Here is a 15,730-nt window from a genome sequence, read left to right on the forward strand (position 1 = left end):
TTACACTTGGTCTAATAAATACATTACCACTTCCTACAGCCTTGGCATGGCTTCTTTTTTAATGGCCTTTCAGATAGATGTTTGAAAGTGTTAAATGGTAAGATATCTCTAGAACTATTAAAAATCAGCTGAGTAAATGGTTATATGAAGGAGTGTATAAACTGTGAAAATAATTAAGGTGTTTTTTATTATTGCTTTTCTTTGTTTTGATATTATTTTAAAAAAATATTTTTAGATGTGTTAATTACATTATACTCTATGTTGAAATTATGACCTGACTAAATTTAGTAGGTGGCATTCTACAGCCACATATTTTTATAACCATTCTATGACAAAGAAATATATATTAGAAGTATAAATACTAAACAAACTTTTCTGAAAACATCTTACTTTTTATATAGTTCACTGGCCTGATTCTTCCTTTATTCATACTTACAACAACATAAATACTGGTTTCCATTGATTCACTCCTGGAGTAAGACAAATTCACTGTTTTAAAATGACAAAAATATTCCAGGTGCCACAAGTGAGAAGAAAACAAAAAAAAAATCTGGAGGACCAGCAGCAAAGAGTGAAAGTGCCTATTTTATTATTCTCTTTTTGCTGCTCACCCATTATGGGCTTTTCATCTCCCTGCAGTAGCTGTTGCCTTCTCCTCAGCAAATACAGGGTGTAGTTGGTAATCTTTACTTTAGATTGAATCTACCTAAAAGGGTTTCCCCAAGAAAGAGGCATTGCCACAAGCTTTTACCATCTAAGCATAGCCACAGAAGGTCAGTATTCTCAGTACTGATGAAGTCTATACAGTTTCCTGGTTAATGCTGCATGCATTGATAAATGCAAGATTAACATTCTCTGCACCAATACTGTTAATTGACTTGCATGTCTGTACTGTTACAAAAGCTCACAATGCCACGGCCAAATTTAGCATGTATATTTAAATAATATGACTGCTTGTATTTTAAATATCTAATTATCAGTATGGTTTTTACCTTCCTGGACATGTCATTGAAAGTGTTTTAAGAGGTAGCTTTGCAGTTTGAAGTTAAATGGTTTTATGCAAAAGCAAACAAAAGTGAAGTTTAAAACTTTCACACAGAGGTTTCTAAATCTCTGCCACTCCAAAGTATCTTTTGAGTTTGATTTCTGACATCTGAGCACTCTACTAAGTGTTGAGAATCTGAAGCCTTTGAACCATCAGTCAGGAGAGTTGACATTTGTATGAAGGAGGAAATAAATACTAAATGGCCTTTTCCAGTTACATCAACACCTGGGTTCTTGTGTCAGGAAGCCGAAGTCCTACCAGACCTCCACATACTAGAACAGTAGAAGCAAGGAGAATAGGGATTGCTTTGGTGATACCAACAAGGGAACCGAATATTAAGTTTCCAAGTACAGCTGCTGCTTTACATAGTGCATTCAAAAAGCCAAAGCCTGTTGCCCTAGAAGAGAAAACAGAATAAAGTTAAAAATGGGTGAAAGAGTAAAGCCTTTGAGACAAACCCTCAATGGGAATAAATCAGTACAGCCCCAATATCTTAAACAGAATTTATGCCAACAAGGATTCTGTACCTTTTCTTTATAATGTGAAATCAAAGCTCGGCTGCTACAGCATTTTATTAAGGCAAATCCATTTTATTGCCTCAGGGACCAAAATGTGAAATGAATGACTGAATAGATAACTTTGTACCTCTACACTAGAACAAAGGACTTGCAAATGGAAATTCAGTAACATTTGAAGTGTTGGACTGGGAGACAGGAGGTGGGGAATCTTTTGAGAGCTACTTTGTGATTTGGGAAGGAAGTCATCAGAATAAAAGGATGATCATCGTGGGGTACTGAATAGAAATGGATTTCTTACAGGTGGTATACATGTTCAACCAGTGCTTTCTCAAAAGGCTAATTAGACCTCCAACAATAATGAATAACTGTCTCTTAGGGGTAAAGAGAATGGGGCATAATAAAACCTGCTTGGTACAGAAGAGATCTGAGAAACTTTAGAGAAAAGGGAAAGGAAATAGATTGCCAACAGAAAGTATGACACTGGTAACTCAGAGGGGCTTTTGCATTGCAGAGGCGTGATTTTAGTAATCTGGATTTAGTATTTTAGATATTTGGTAACCTGTGTGTAGATGTATTATGCAAACTGCTATCATTTTAATAAATTGTGTTTTGACATGACTGTATGATTCATAGTTGCAGGAATAACCTTGTCCTAACAAAAGTGTCTTAAAAATATCTGTACAATAGTAGAATCTCTAACATTTCTCAAATCTCTTAGAAGCGAGAGAAGGACTACGCAGAGCTCACACTGTGCTCGCTGGGGTAAAATAATAAGAATCAGGAGGATAGAAACTTCTTTTCAGAACAAAACGTTTCTTTCTTGTTAATATTAAGTACTGCCATTAGAAGGAAAAAGCCCCCAGTCTAAACAGCAGGGATTAACAGAAATACTAATGGACTGAGAGACTAAAAAGAGCCCTAGTTATTGTACTGAGGTACACGTGAGGGAAAGGAAGAAGTCCTGTGCTTGGATGCGGCCTGAATTCCTAAGTAAGTTTGAGGAACTTCTACTGGAGATCCTAAAGAGCAGCCCAGAGAATCAACTTGAAGTAAGCAGACTTGATCCCAACTGAGATCAAGGATATAAACTCTTGAGGTTCTTCACAACACTATTTTTTTATTCTGAAAACAGCAAACCATGGTATCAAGGGAGAAAAGATCCTCTCCCTCAAGCAACCAATGGACATGTCCACAGCCCAGAGTGTCACTAGTTCACCTACACTGCTCTTCTGCAAATCTGGTCATTGGATCTCAACAGTGTTGATCAGTCAGGCCCTTCAGTGTCCTACACCCAAGTCTTATACCGGGGGAGAGGCAAAAGCTTTGTCTAGTATAGTTGATGGGGATATAGGTGTTTTCAGCACTGTCCATGCCCTGACTGTATCTGACATGCTGTGCTTCAGAATTATACCAGTTCTGGTATATTTGAGGACCCTGCACCAAAAGAATGATGAAGGTAGGTCTAGATCCTTCTGGCATATTTCTAAAGGGCTCTAGTTTGCTCTAAGAAGCTGAACTCTAGTTAATCCACAGAGTCAACTTCAGAATCTGAACAAGATTCAGAAGTGTGCTAATTTGAAATAATGGTACTTTGACTGTCAAATTCTTGAATCAGTTAACAGAATGTTTGCAGGACAGAATTAAGTCATGGAACAGACTAGTTAATATACCTTCAAAAAGTTTTTTTTCCCCGTTAACATTAAATATTCATTTCTCCATGGTTGCAGACCAAAGTCAACCCTCTAAAACATTTCTTATGGAAGTAAAATCATAAGAGTCGATACTTGCTGTTCCAGTGTCAGCTCTATGTATTATATGCCTTTTCTGACCCCAGGACAAGACACAAGTTAGTCTCTTTTGCTGGGTGATTATAACCATAATATATTTATTGGAACTTTGGCTATATGTCTCTTGCAATGGACAGCAGTATTTCAGTCTCTTTAGAATATCTGAGATTTAGCAAAGTAATTATGATTTTGCCTGAAGTAATCTTAATTCCTCTTTTTGTAAAACATGGTACCCATCCAGATATTGCACGACAAGAAATATCTGTGATATCTAAGGAAGGAGAGAAAGATCATTTGGATGGCAGAGCAGAAACTACCCAGAAACACTGGTTGAAAAAACAAGCAGAAGAGACTCAAATATGCTTCCTGAATGGTCAAAGCCCTTACTTGCTTGTTTTTTCTAAATTTGATTAAACTTGCAGTACTTACATAATACTTAGTGCCTAAAAAGCTAAATGTGCACATCCTGGAGGTTACCATCTTCAAAGTGACATACTCTGCTGCCCAACAGTGCAGACCAGTGAGGGCTGCACACTGCTGAGAGCAGCAGATGAGGAAACTTTGGAAGTGTTGCTTGTGAAGCTTTTCTGACAGAGAAACATTTGCAGCAGTTCCTTGAAAATTCCTTCCTCAGAGAAGGAATGAGCAAGTTTTAGGAAGACTTTTGGAGAAATCAGTCCAAAGGAAGAGTGGAAGATGCACTGAAGGAAGCAGCAAAGAGCCACCCTACTGGAGTAATCTTTCAAAGCCTATGAGAAGATCAAGTCTCTACCACAGAAACATCTGTACTACAAGGGCAGATAAAGTGGAGCATCAGAAGAATACCTGGAGGAAGCTGACCAGAACTGGAAGAAGCTCCTGACAGGGAAGGAGCTCCAGACTGACATATCTTCTAGGGTGAATGAGAGCGCAGGTAGGAAGAAGGAGCAGGAAGAAGACAGACTGGTTGACAGCCAGCTGAATATGAGCCAGCAGTGTGCCCAGGCAGCCAAGGCCAATAGCATCCTGGCTTGTATCAGAAATAGCGTGACCAGCAGGACTAGGGAAGTGATTGTCCCCCTGTACTTGGCACTGGTGAGGCTGCACCTCAAATACTGTGTTCAGTTTTGGGCCACTCACTACAAGAAAGACATTGAGGTGCTGGAGCGTGTCCAAAGAAGAGCAACGAAGCTGGTGAAGGGTCTAGAGAACAAGTCTCATGAAGAGCGGATGAGGGAACTGGGGCTGTTTAGCCTGGAGAAAAGGAGGCTGAGGGAAGACCTTATAGGCCTCTACAACTACCTGAAAGTTTGTAGCAAGGTGGGTGTCAGTCTCTTCTCCCAAGGTAACAAGTGATAGGATGAGAGGAAACGGCCTCAAGTTGCACCAGGGGAGGTTTAGACTGGATATTAGGAAAAATTTCTTCACCGAAAGGGTTGTCAAGCATTGGAACAGGCTGCCTGGGGAAGTGGTTGAGTGACCATCCTTGGAGGTATTTAAAAGACGTGTAGATGTGGTGCTTAGGGACATGGTTTAGTGGTGGACTTGTTAGTGTTAGGTTAATGGTTGGACTCGATGCTCTTAAGGGTCTTTTCCAACCTAAATGATTCTATGAAAGTAGACTTTATCCCAAACAGGTAGGAAAAGGTTAAAGACAACACAGCTAGCCTGGAAAACAGAGTCTATCTGATAGGGTAATAACAGGCTACAGCTATTTTGAACAAGTCAGGGAAAGAAGGAGAGAGGAAGAGTCAGAACTGTTCCAATTTCGGCCTTGTTTATGCACAGAAAGTATTTCTAAAGTTATAGTGGTGACTGGTTGTGATCAATGTCTGCACATGTAAATAATTTCTTCAGCTGCCAGTACTGATGTAAAACCAAACTTGCTCCCAAATAACTGTAACAGGAAAAAAAACCAGCAACAACTAAAACATCGGTGCGTTATCAACATTGTTCTGGTCCTAAATCCAAGACACAGCACTGTACCAGCTACTAGGAAGGAAATTAACTCTATCCCTGCCGAAACCAGGACAACAACCCAGCAGAAGCTCAATCTTTTGATCTTAAGCAGTTTTCAGGCATGTCCTTTTGCCTAAAATATGCACATCATTGGCAGGAACATTTTTACAGGCTTAAGTAAAATGTTGTTGTGACCTGTACCTGAAAAGCATTGTCACTGTTCAATCTTCTGCCTTCATATCCTTAAGTTTTAATACTATGTTTGAATGTGAATTTGTTGTGCACTAATACTCAGAAAAAAGTCATTGAGCAAACTGTTGAGCTCTAGGGATAGCAAATTCAGACTTGTTGGTTTATAATCATCTTTCTTTGAACAGTGTTTGCAATTCAAATCAGCTAAAATCTGTATGAATTCATACCTTCATAAGTCATTCTATGAATCCAAGGAGTAAAAATAGCCATGCAATATATATGCTGCAATACAAATACATATATGAGTGCAGTTTTCCTCTTGCAGCACAAATACAGTCTTTGCTACAGTGTTTCAGGAAAGTGCTAGAATGTATGGAAAGTCTGCAAATGATCAAAGATATGTGACGTGTCATCTCAGCATCATGAATGAATTAAGTGAAAAGAATTCAAAGGCATAAGGCCATTACTATATACACAAATTTCTGTTATGTTGATCAGTTATTGGGTAAAGCACTGGCACAAAAACGTCTTTTTGACTCCATGAGCAATCCTCATCATTGGCCAAGGGAGTTTGGTAGCAAGAATCCCTTGTCCAGCTAGAGAATGTCAACAAATCCTTCAAGCACATCAGTAAGACAATGCTGATGAATCAATTTGGGCTTGCCTCAAGAACAAAAAAAAAGTTACAGATTTTAGTATTGATAGAAGAAAAATGCAGAAGTCCTATAAATGTGTCAGGTCTGAGAGAAAGCTGAATGTTAGAGAAGGAATTTTCCCAAATGTATTTGACTTCTGGTGCTGGGAAAGCTGTGACAAATTAAAATACTTAGCTTCCTTTCACCTAAGCCCCACATAACAAATAGCAAGAATCCAAACAGTTAAAAATAGAGATATTATCCAAGCCTTTAGATTAAAAGAGCTTGTTTCCTGGTTGCCACATATGCTCCTTCTTAGACCAGGTGCTTATATTCCTACATAAAATATTTCAGGCTCACCTTTCCACTGCTGATAGTCAGAGCACCTAACAACTTCGTTGTCCTGCAGTGGAGTGCTACTGAATGTGTAGCACAGATATTTCATAACCTTCTTGCCAGAGCTAGTGCCGAGCCTATCCAGCACTTCACAAAAATCTCTGAATCCCATTTATGTGGATGTTGATAATATGCAAAGGCTATGAAAACAGAGTTTCTGAGTGTGCTATGGACAATTTTCTAATGTCCAGACATTTTCAGATCTTTTAAAAAATGAGTACATAGATGCATATTATAGCCTGGCCAATTAGAGCACTCAGTGTGCAAGTAAAACCGTGAAATTTGCCTTCCTGCCTTGGTCTACTGCCTAAGGAATTGCACAGGTTCAGCATTTCATGCCTTAAAAACATCAACATGAAATTTCAGCAAAATGCAGTTGAACCACATCCACAGGATGGCAGTAGAAAATAGCTGTCAGGAAGTCTACTGTAAGTTCATGACTGCTGTTATGACTCAAAAGAATAGAAAACTTCTCTTCTGACAGCCACAACAATAAAAAGTTGTATTTGAGATACCCCATGAATAATGTTTATTACTCTGGGGACAAATTCTCAGGGCTCAAGAAGAGGAGCAAAAGATAAATATAATGAACTGAAGATAGGTGACTTATTTCTTAATTATGACCAAACCCTTATGAACTTATTTCAGAGGTATTAAAAAAGGCAAACCAGGATGACTTCATTTTATAGCACACCTTGAATTCTAAATATTCCTGGCCAAGATTCAAACCCAGATGTGTCTGGCAGCTGTAGTAAAACCGATGAATTGTTGGTTATGATGCAATCTGACCTTGATTTACTCTGCGGGAGATACAAGGAGATGACCTATTTCTATTCCACTTTCTGTTTAGGTTTGGCTTATTTGTTGTATCCACTCCTTGACAAGAGTCTTGGCTTATAAAGTTGGTGCTTCCTAAGTTAGTTCACAAGAAGATATTTATCATTTATGTGAAAGTAACGATTGCATTTTAAAGTCATAAAAATCTCCTAAATATTACTTCTTCAGAGAATTTTAACTCTCTTCCATTCATATTTGTACTACAGGCAGAGCTAGGAAATTGTGCAATGTTATTGCAAGCCCCTTGGGCACACACATTACAACGCATTCTATAATTACCTCATCACGCAATATTTTTTTCTGCATTACTCTGCCAATGCACAGAACAAAGAGAGCTTGAGGGATAAAACATGTATGTAGTGAAGGAAACTTGGTTTCCCTCATCTGTTGCAGAAGTTGAAAGGTGCACTGTGAATAAGGTTGGGGACTGCAAGATGAGAAAGCAGAGTCTCATGGTTAAGGTACTTGAGTGCTGTCAGGAGAAAGGATACAATCCCTGCTCCTGCCACAGAATTCCTATATGATACTAGCAAGTCACTTAAAGCTAACTAAACGGTCATTAAGTATGCATTTTACATTTTCTGTGTGCTCAGCTTAGCACCTTCAGGTTTGTGTTGCTGAAGTGCTGAGCACTTATAGCTGCAGTGGAAGTTATACTTTCGCCCCATTCCCTCTTCTAAAATGCTCAGTGACTGGGATCATAGGTACCACATGTGTCAAATTGGGCACCTAAAGTAATTTTTAAAAATATCTTTTTCCTCTGTGCCTCAATTTCTACATCACCTTCTTTCAAAGTAGTGTTCTGAAAATACAGAAAGTTTATGAAAGAGTAGGAAATGACTCTAGGAGCACTCAGAAATACTTGCAAGACGTTTAATAACTCTCCTTTAGAGCAGAGCTTCCATGGCTATGGAATAGTTTGGTTTGGCTTTCAAGAGGGTCACAACCGACCAAAGACTTTTCAGAACCAGCTGACTGCTGAGCAATCCAGGATAACACAGGCCATTAAGATAAGACAAAAGACAAGAGAAAAGATGAGACAAAAGATGAGATAATACAAGTTCTTTACATTGCGGAGCTGGATTAATTTACTTGCTTATTGGAAATTAGCTAGTCATCATGAGTGTCCTTTAAAATTTGTGTATTGAAAAGTAAAAAAAATTAAATAATATTATTAAAAGATTATTCATTACCACCATCTGGAAGACAGAAACCTACCTATGACTAGCACTGGTAACATATCATCATCTTTTAACGTAACTTCTTCATCTACCTGAGAACCATTTGAAATCTATACAGTCTCTAACATCTCTTATTTTAGCAGTTGTGCAAATCAACTGAGGTTTTATAAAGAATATGCAGACAAAAGCTACGCTACAATGGCATAAAGTTTGAAAGTACTTATCAAGAATTTAGGACAAACTACTTATCCCTGGATTTGAGGTGATTAAGTAAATTAAAATGTAAATATGTAGGGGACTTTGAATGCATACAGAATCCAAACCTGTTAAGATTTTGAAGCAACCTTAACTCTGCCCTGCAGGCAGCTGATGAAGAGGAAACAAACATGTCTCATGTATCATATACACTGAACATTTCCAAATTGCTCACCACACCCCTACCTGGCAAAAAGCCAGTATGACCCATAAATAACCTAGAGTGCAATTTATGAAACACCTTTTGTACTACCCTGCATGACACTGGCAAAGCCCCAGCAGTTTGGCAAGTGGCTGGTTTCCATGAGGAGTTGTGCAGGAGGAAAAGGAGGAGCTGTCCAGCCTGGTCTCTTGTGCATTGTAGTGTGAACTGGCCTCCTTCCTGTCCTGGTTTCGGCTGGGATAGAGTTAATTTCCTTCCTAGTAGCTGGTACAGTGCTGTGTTTTGGATTCAGTATGAGAATAACGTTGATAACACACTGATGTTTTAGTTGTTGCTAAGTAGTGCTTACACTACTCAAGGACTTTTCAGCTTCTCAGGCCCTGCCAGCAAGAAGCTGGGAGGGGGCACAGACAGGACAGCTGACCCAAACAGGCCAAAGGGGTATTCCATACCATATGACATCATGCTCAGTGTATAAACTGGGGGGAGTTAGCCAGGGGGCAGTGACTGCTGCTCGGGAACTGGCTGGGCATCAGTCAGCGGGTGGTGAGCAATTGCATCGCGCATCACTTAGTTTGTATATTCTTTTATCATTATTATTAGGATTATTTTCCCTTCCTTTTCTGTCCTATTAAACTGTCTTTATCTCAACCCATGAATTTTACTCTTTTTTTCCCCCCAATTCTCTCCCCCATCCCACTGGGCGGTGGGGGGGAGTGAGCAAACAGCTGTGTGGTGTTTAGCTGCCTGCCAGGTTAAACCACAACACTCATCCACACACATTTCTTCCAGCCCAACCTTCAGCTGCACTTTGCTGCTGGTTTGTGGTCATTTCACTGGTTGGGAGTAAGGAAAAAGTACATATTGGAATAGTAAAATGGTGACACAGTGAGCAAAATTGTTGTGCCTAGATCGCCTTTTGAGGGAAAACTGGAAGCCAGTTTCAGGACCGGATTAATTCTGGATGCAGCTTTAAAGTGAAAGTGGAGCACATCATCTTAAGTATGAAGGACCTCGTATGCAAAAACAGATCAGGCAGCTTCGTTTACCATATATGCCTGGAAAGGCTGTTCAGCCCTACTGCTACTTGCAGAACCTGGAAATTCCCAGCAAACTGTGGCAAGTCATGCCAGGCTATGGAGATCAGAGGAGTCTTAGAAGGAAAGACTGGGCCATCAGAGGTGGGTAATGGTGGCTGTTAAACTGTAGCTGGTCTGGACAAAAAAAATATCAGAGGAAAAACTGTGGGAAACAGCCTATTTGAGTCCCTGAAGGTATTAATTTTCAAATAGTTCTATGAAGCATGAAGAAGCTTTGCCCCAATCTAAAAGAGACATGTATAGGAAGAGACTTTTAGAATTGCTTGTTTACTTATAACCCAACTGGCAAAAACTGGCAGTGATGGAACCAGAACTTTTGGGGGGGAAAAAAAAAAAAATCTCATCTTCAGTATATGTCAGCAATGTCTTTACAGACAAAGGTAGATTTGGCCTATCAGCCTTTTTATATTGATAATATAAAATGACAAGTTTTCTATCTGAGTTGTTGTGAAAAAAACCCCAACAACTCAGCTGCAAGTAAATTTTTGAGGTGGAATTCAATATAGCTATTATTGTACACATAAGCTTTTTAAAAAGGAAAATGGGGAAAAACTTGCTACAATCCCAAAGCTAGCAGAAACTTAAAAACAGCTATTATCTACAAAATTCAGATGCCCTAGAATAGATATCAGTTACATTCTTTTTATCATTTCTAGTAGTAATGATCATTTTTTCCTCCGTTAACATCAATGGCTTTTTAAATTATTTTTCTTTACTTCATTTTAAGAAAATATTTGTGCCCACTACATTCAGGAATGTCAAGAAGATAGCTATTTCTAAAGGATATTTATTAGAATTATATCATAGAGTTTGGCTGATGGAATAATTCTTGCCAGAAGAGCAATTTCCTGAGGTATAATAAAAACAGTAGTGCTTAATATTAAAGCTTAGTGCTTTGGATTCATAAATACCCTAGTATGGTTATTTGATACAACCACAACAATGGAGATACATTTCTTGTGTGAAGAAGCATATATTTTTTTAAATGCCAATGAAAAGAAAACAGAGAAGCCAGTCTACAGTCTTCCTCTCCTAATGGACAATACCAAAGCCAGTTGCACCTGTGTCCAAAAACTTCGACTTGCCAGCAAGGTATCACACATATATAAACTGAAAATTTTTTTCACCATATTTGAAACTTCTGGTGAATGCCATAATGAATAGCACTGTGATAAGAGAAAGGACACGCTGCCCCTTGGCAGGAATCTGGACAATTTTACACAGAATTTCTTTAACGAGGGGGGGGAGATCCCAGCCTATTCAAGAAAATGTGGCTTTTATATTTTTACACTTGACATAAAATGGCATATGACTCAACTGTTCTTCCTTCAGTCCATTCAGTGACAAGATCAGTGTTAAGGAGTACCCTGTATGTCAAAAAACCCCCTATGTTGTCTAGCAGCAATGCTTGCAGGAAATGAAAACTGTCCTGAGCATTTCTGCAAGAGCCTTGAAGGGTCAGGAGCAGTGCCTGAGATGTTTTTGTATCTGCTTAATGACCACAGAATCATAAAATCATAGAATCACTGAGGTTGGAAAAGACCTCTAAGATCATTGAGTCCAACCGTCAACCCAACACCACCATGCCCACTAAACCATGTCCCTAAGCGCCTCATCTACATGTCTTTTAAATACTTCCAGGGATGGGGACTCAACCACTTCCCTGGGCAGCCTGTTCCAATGTTTAACCACTCTTTCAGTAAAGAAATTTTTCCTCGCGTCCAATCTAAACCTCCCCTGGCGCAACTTGAGGCCATTTCCTCTCGTCCTATCGCTAGTTACTTGGGAGAAGAGACCAACACCCACCTCGCTACAACCTCCTTTCAGGTAGTTGTAGAGAGCGATGAGGTCTCCCCTCAGCCTCCTTTTCTCCAGGCTAAACAACCCCAGTTCCCTCAGCCGCTCCTCATAAGACTTGTTCTCCAGACCCTTCACCAGCCTCATTGCCTTCTCTGGACACGCTCCAGCACCTCGACGTCCTTCTTGTAGTGAGGGGCCCAAAACTGAACACAGTATTCAAGGGGCGGCCTCACCAGTGCCGAGTACAGGGGCACGATCACTTCCCTACTCCTGCTGGCCACACTATTTCTGATACAGGCCAGGATGCCATTGGCCTTCTTGGCCGCCTGGGCACACTGCCGGCTCATGTTCAGCCGGCTGTCGACCAGCACCCCCAGGTCCTTTTCCGCCAGGCAGCTTTCCAGCCACTCTTCCCCAAGCCTGTAGCGCTGCATGGGGTTGTTGTGGCCGAAGTGCAGGACCCAGCACTTGGCCCTGTTGAATCTCATACAGTTGGCCTCGGCCCATCGATCCAGCCTGTCCAGGTCCCTCTGCAGAGCCTTCCTACCCTCGAGCAGATCAACACTCCCGCCCAACTTGGTGTCGTCTGCAAACTTACCGAGGGTGCACTCAATCCCCTCATCCAGATCATTGATAAAGATATTGAACAAGACCGGCCCCAAAACTGAGCCCTGGGGAACACCGCTCGTGACCGGCCACCAACTGGATTTAACTCCCTTCACCACAACTCACTGGGCCCGGCCGTCCAGCCAGATTTTTACCCAGCAAAGAGTACACTTGTCTAAGCCGTGAGCAGCCAGCTTCTCTAGGAGAATGCTGTGGGAGACGGTGTCAAAGGCCTTACTGAAGTCCAGGTAGACCACATCCACAGCCTTTCCCTCATCCACTAGGCGGGTCACCTGGTCATAGAAGGAGATCAGGTTGGTCAAGCAGGACCTGCCTCTCATGAATCCGTGCTGGCTGGGCCTGATCCCCTGGTTGTCCCGCACATGCCTTGTGAGCGCCCTCAAGATGAACCGCTCCATAATCTTCCCCGGCACCGAGGTCAGGCTGACAGGCCTATAGTTCCCCAGATCCTCCTTCCGGCCCTTCTTGTAGATGGGCGTCACATTGGCAAGCCTCCAGTCGTCCGGGACCTCCCCCGTTAACCAGGACTGCTGATAAATGATGGAGAGTGGCTTGGCAAGCTCCTCCACCAGCTCCCTCAGCACTCTCGGGTGGATCCCATCCGGCCCCATAGACTTGTGAGCATCCAGGTGGCGTAGCAGGTCGTTAACTGCTTCCTCTTGGATTATGGGGGGTTCATCCTGCTCGCCGTCCTTGTCTTCCAGCTCGGGAGGCCGAGTACCCTGAGGAAAACTGGTCTGCCTGTTAAAGACTGAGGCAAAGAAGGCAATGAGTACCTCAGCCTTTTCCTCATCCTCGGTGACAATGTTCCCCCCCTGCATCCAATAAAGGATGGAGATTCTCCTTGGCTCTCTTCTTGTCATTAATATATTTGTAAAAACTTTTTTTGTTGTCTTTAACGACAGCGGCCAGATTGCATTCTAGCTGGGCTTTTGCCTTTCTCATTTCCTCTCTGCATGACCTAACGAGATCCCTGTACTCTTCCTGAGTCGCCTGCCCCTTCTTCCACAAGGGGTAAACTCTCCTTTTTTTCCTGAGTCCCAGCAAGAGCTCCCCGTTCAGCCAGGCCGGTCGTCTTCCCCGCCCGTTCTTCTTATGGCGTACAGGGACAGCCTGCTCCTGCGCCTTTAAGACTTCCTTCTTGAAGAACGTCCAGCCTTCCTGGACCCCTTTGCCCTTCAGGACTGTCGCCCAAGGGACTCTCTCAACCAGCGTCCTGAACAGGCCAAAGTCTGCCCTCCGGAAGTCCATGGTTGCGGTTTTCCTGGCCCCCCTTACTTCACCAAGAATCGAGAATTCTACCATTTCATGGTCGCTAAGCCCAAGACGGATTCCAACCACCACATCTCCCACCAGTCCTTCTCTGTTAGTAAACAGCAGGTCGAGTGAGGCACCTCCCCTGGTAGGCTCACTTACCAGCTGTGTCAGGAAGTTGTCTTCCACACACTCCAGGAACCTCCTAGACTGCTTCCTCTCTGCCGTGTTGTATTTCCAGCAGACGTCCGGGAAGTTGAAGTCCCCCACGAGAACAAGGGCTAGCGATCGTGAGACTTCTCCCAGCTGCTTATAGAATATTTCGTCTGCCTCTTCATCCTGGTTGGGTGGTCTATAACAGACTCCCAGCAGGATATCTGCCTCGTTGGCCTTCCCCCTCATCCTTACCCATAAACACTCGACCGTATCATCATCACAATCGTTGAGCTCTAGACAATCAAAACACTCCCTAACATACAGGGCCACCCCACCGCCTCTCCTTCCTCGCCTGTCCCTTCTGAAGAGTCTATAGCCATCCATTGCAGCACTCCCATCGTGAAAGTCACCCCACCATGTTTCTGTGATGGCGACTAAGTCATATCTCTCCCGCTGCACAACGGCTTCCAGCTCCTCCTGTTTGCTGCCCATGCTGCGTGCATTGGTGTAGATGCACTTGAGCTGGGCTATCAATTTCGCCCCCAGCATTGGCATGCTACCCCTAGGCTCATCTCTAGCGAGCCTGGTTTTATCCCCTTCCCCCTTCAAACCTAGTTTAAAGCCCTCTCAATGAGCCCCGCCAATTCATGAGCAATGATCCTTTTCCGCCTGTGAGACAGCTGAACTCCATCTGCCGCCAGCAGGCCCGGTGCCGTGTAAACCTCCCCGTGATTAAAAAAGCCAGAATTCCTCCGATCGCACCAGCCCCTGAGCCACGTGTTGATCAGGTGTGTTTTCCTGTTCCTTTCAGTATTCTTCCCTGCCACTGTAGGGATAGAGGAAAACACTACCTATGCTCCCGATCCTTCAACCAGTTGCCCCAGTGCCCTGAAGTCCCTTTTGATCACTGCAGGACTTCTCTCTGCAACCTCATCACTGCCAGCCTGTATAACCAACAGCGGGTAGTAATCGGAAGGCCGTACCAGACCAGGGAGCTTCCTAGTGATGTCTCTGACCCGGGCCCCAGGGAGGCAGCAGACTTCCCTGTGGGACAGGTCCGGTCGGCATATAGGGCCCTCTGTTCCCCTCAGAAGGGGAACATGATGGGTACATACAGACTCCTAGTGACCTTGCATACAAATTCGTAGCAGACTGATTAACGGCTCGGCATGGTTCAAGCCCACAGTCTCTTCCAGAAGATGCTGTTCAGCTCCAGAGAGTGATTTTTTATTATCATCCCCACCATTTCACAGCCAACAGACAAATGCAGCTATATTGCTATTTTGGACCAACTGTTGCCATCATAGCTAGTTGCACTAGGGGAAACCCAAAAATATTCCATAACTGTTTTCAGAAATACTATTCATTAGCTGTGTTTTAAATGAGAGTAGCAGTTAGACCTTTTTTTTTTTTTCCATATGAAACTACATTTGTGGTATTTTCCCGATTAGGTGATATTTGATGCGAAATACATACCAAATAACTAAAAAAATAATCTTTTTGATTATTTCCTTCCCCCTTGTTACTCATAAGACAAACTATTCGTTCAGCCCACTCAAAACATCACTACCACTGTAAACCTCATACTTAACCATTTCTATTTACCATTTCTACTGGTACGTAGAGATAGAGTCAGCAAGGTTAATGGAGATGCATCTGTACGTACCTTCTGTCTGTAGGATACAGCTCCACAGTAACGACATCAAGAGAGTTCCACGCTGAGATGGTGAGACCGTTGTAGAGGCACAGCATACCTATCATCATGGATTCACTGGTCCCAAACCACAGGAAAAAACAGCTTATGCCAGAAAGAACCATGGAACCACCTAGGTACAAGACAGATGAA

The 15,730-nt window shown here is 42.3% G+C and overlaps 1 protein-coding gene across 3 annotated transcripts in view; it reads right to left on the reverse strand.

The window, feature by feature from the left end:
* Nucleotides 1–228: 228 nt before the first annotated feature.
* Nucleotides 229–15,730, reverse strand: part of LOC143172018 (synaptic vesicle glycoprotein 2C-like) — a 161,832-nt gene continuing 146,330 nt past the window's right edge. For all 3 annotated transcript variants that reach the window (XM_076361232.1, XM_076361231.1, XM_076361233.1), the window contains 2 exons: nucleotides 15,551–15,710; nucleotides 229–1,442 (listed from right to left, as the gene is read on the reverse strand). In XM_076361232.1, coding sequence (XP_076217347.1) covers nucleotides 1,259–1,442; nucleotides 15,551–15,710 — 344 coding nt within the window. In that variant the 3' untranslated portion in view covers nucleotides 229–1,258. The remainder of the gene's footprint in view (nucleotides 1,443–15,550; nucleotides 15,711–15,730) is intronic.

Source organism: Aptenodytes patagonicus, chromosome W (assembly GCF_965638725.1).
Source record: "Aptenodytes patagonicus chromosome W, bAptPat1.pri.cur, whole genome shotgun sequence".
In the NCBI taxonomy this organism is placed as follows: Eukaryota; Metazoa; Chordata; class Aves; order Sphenisciformes; family Spheniscidae; genus Aptenodytes; species Aptenodytes patagonicus.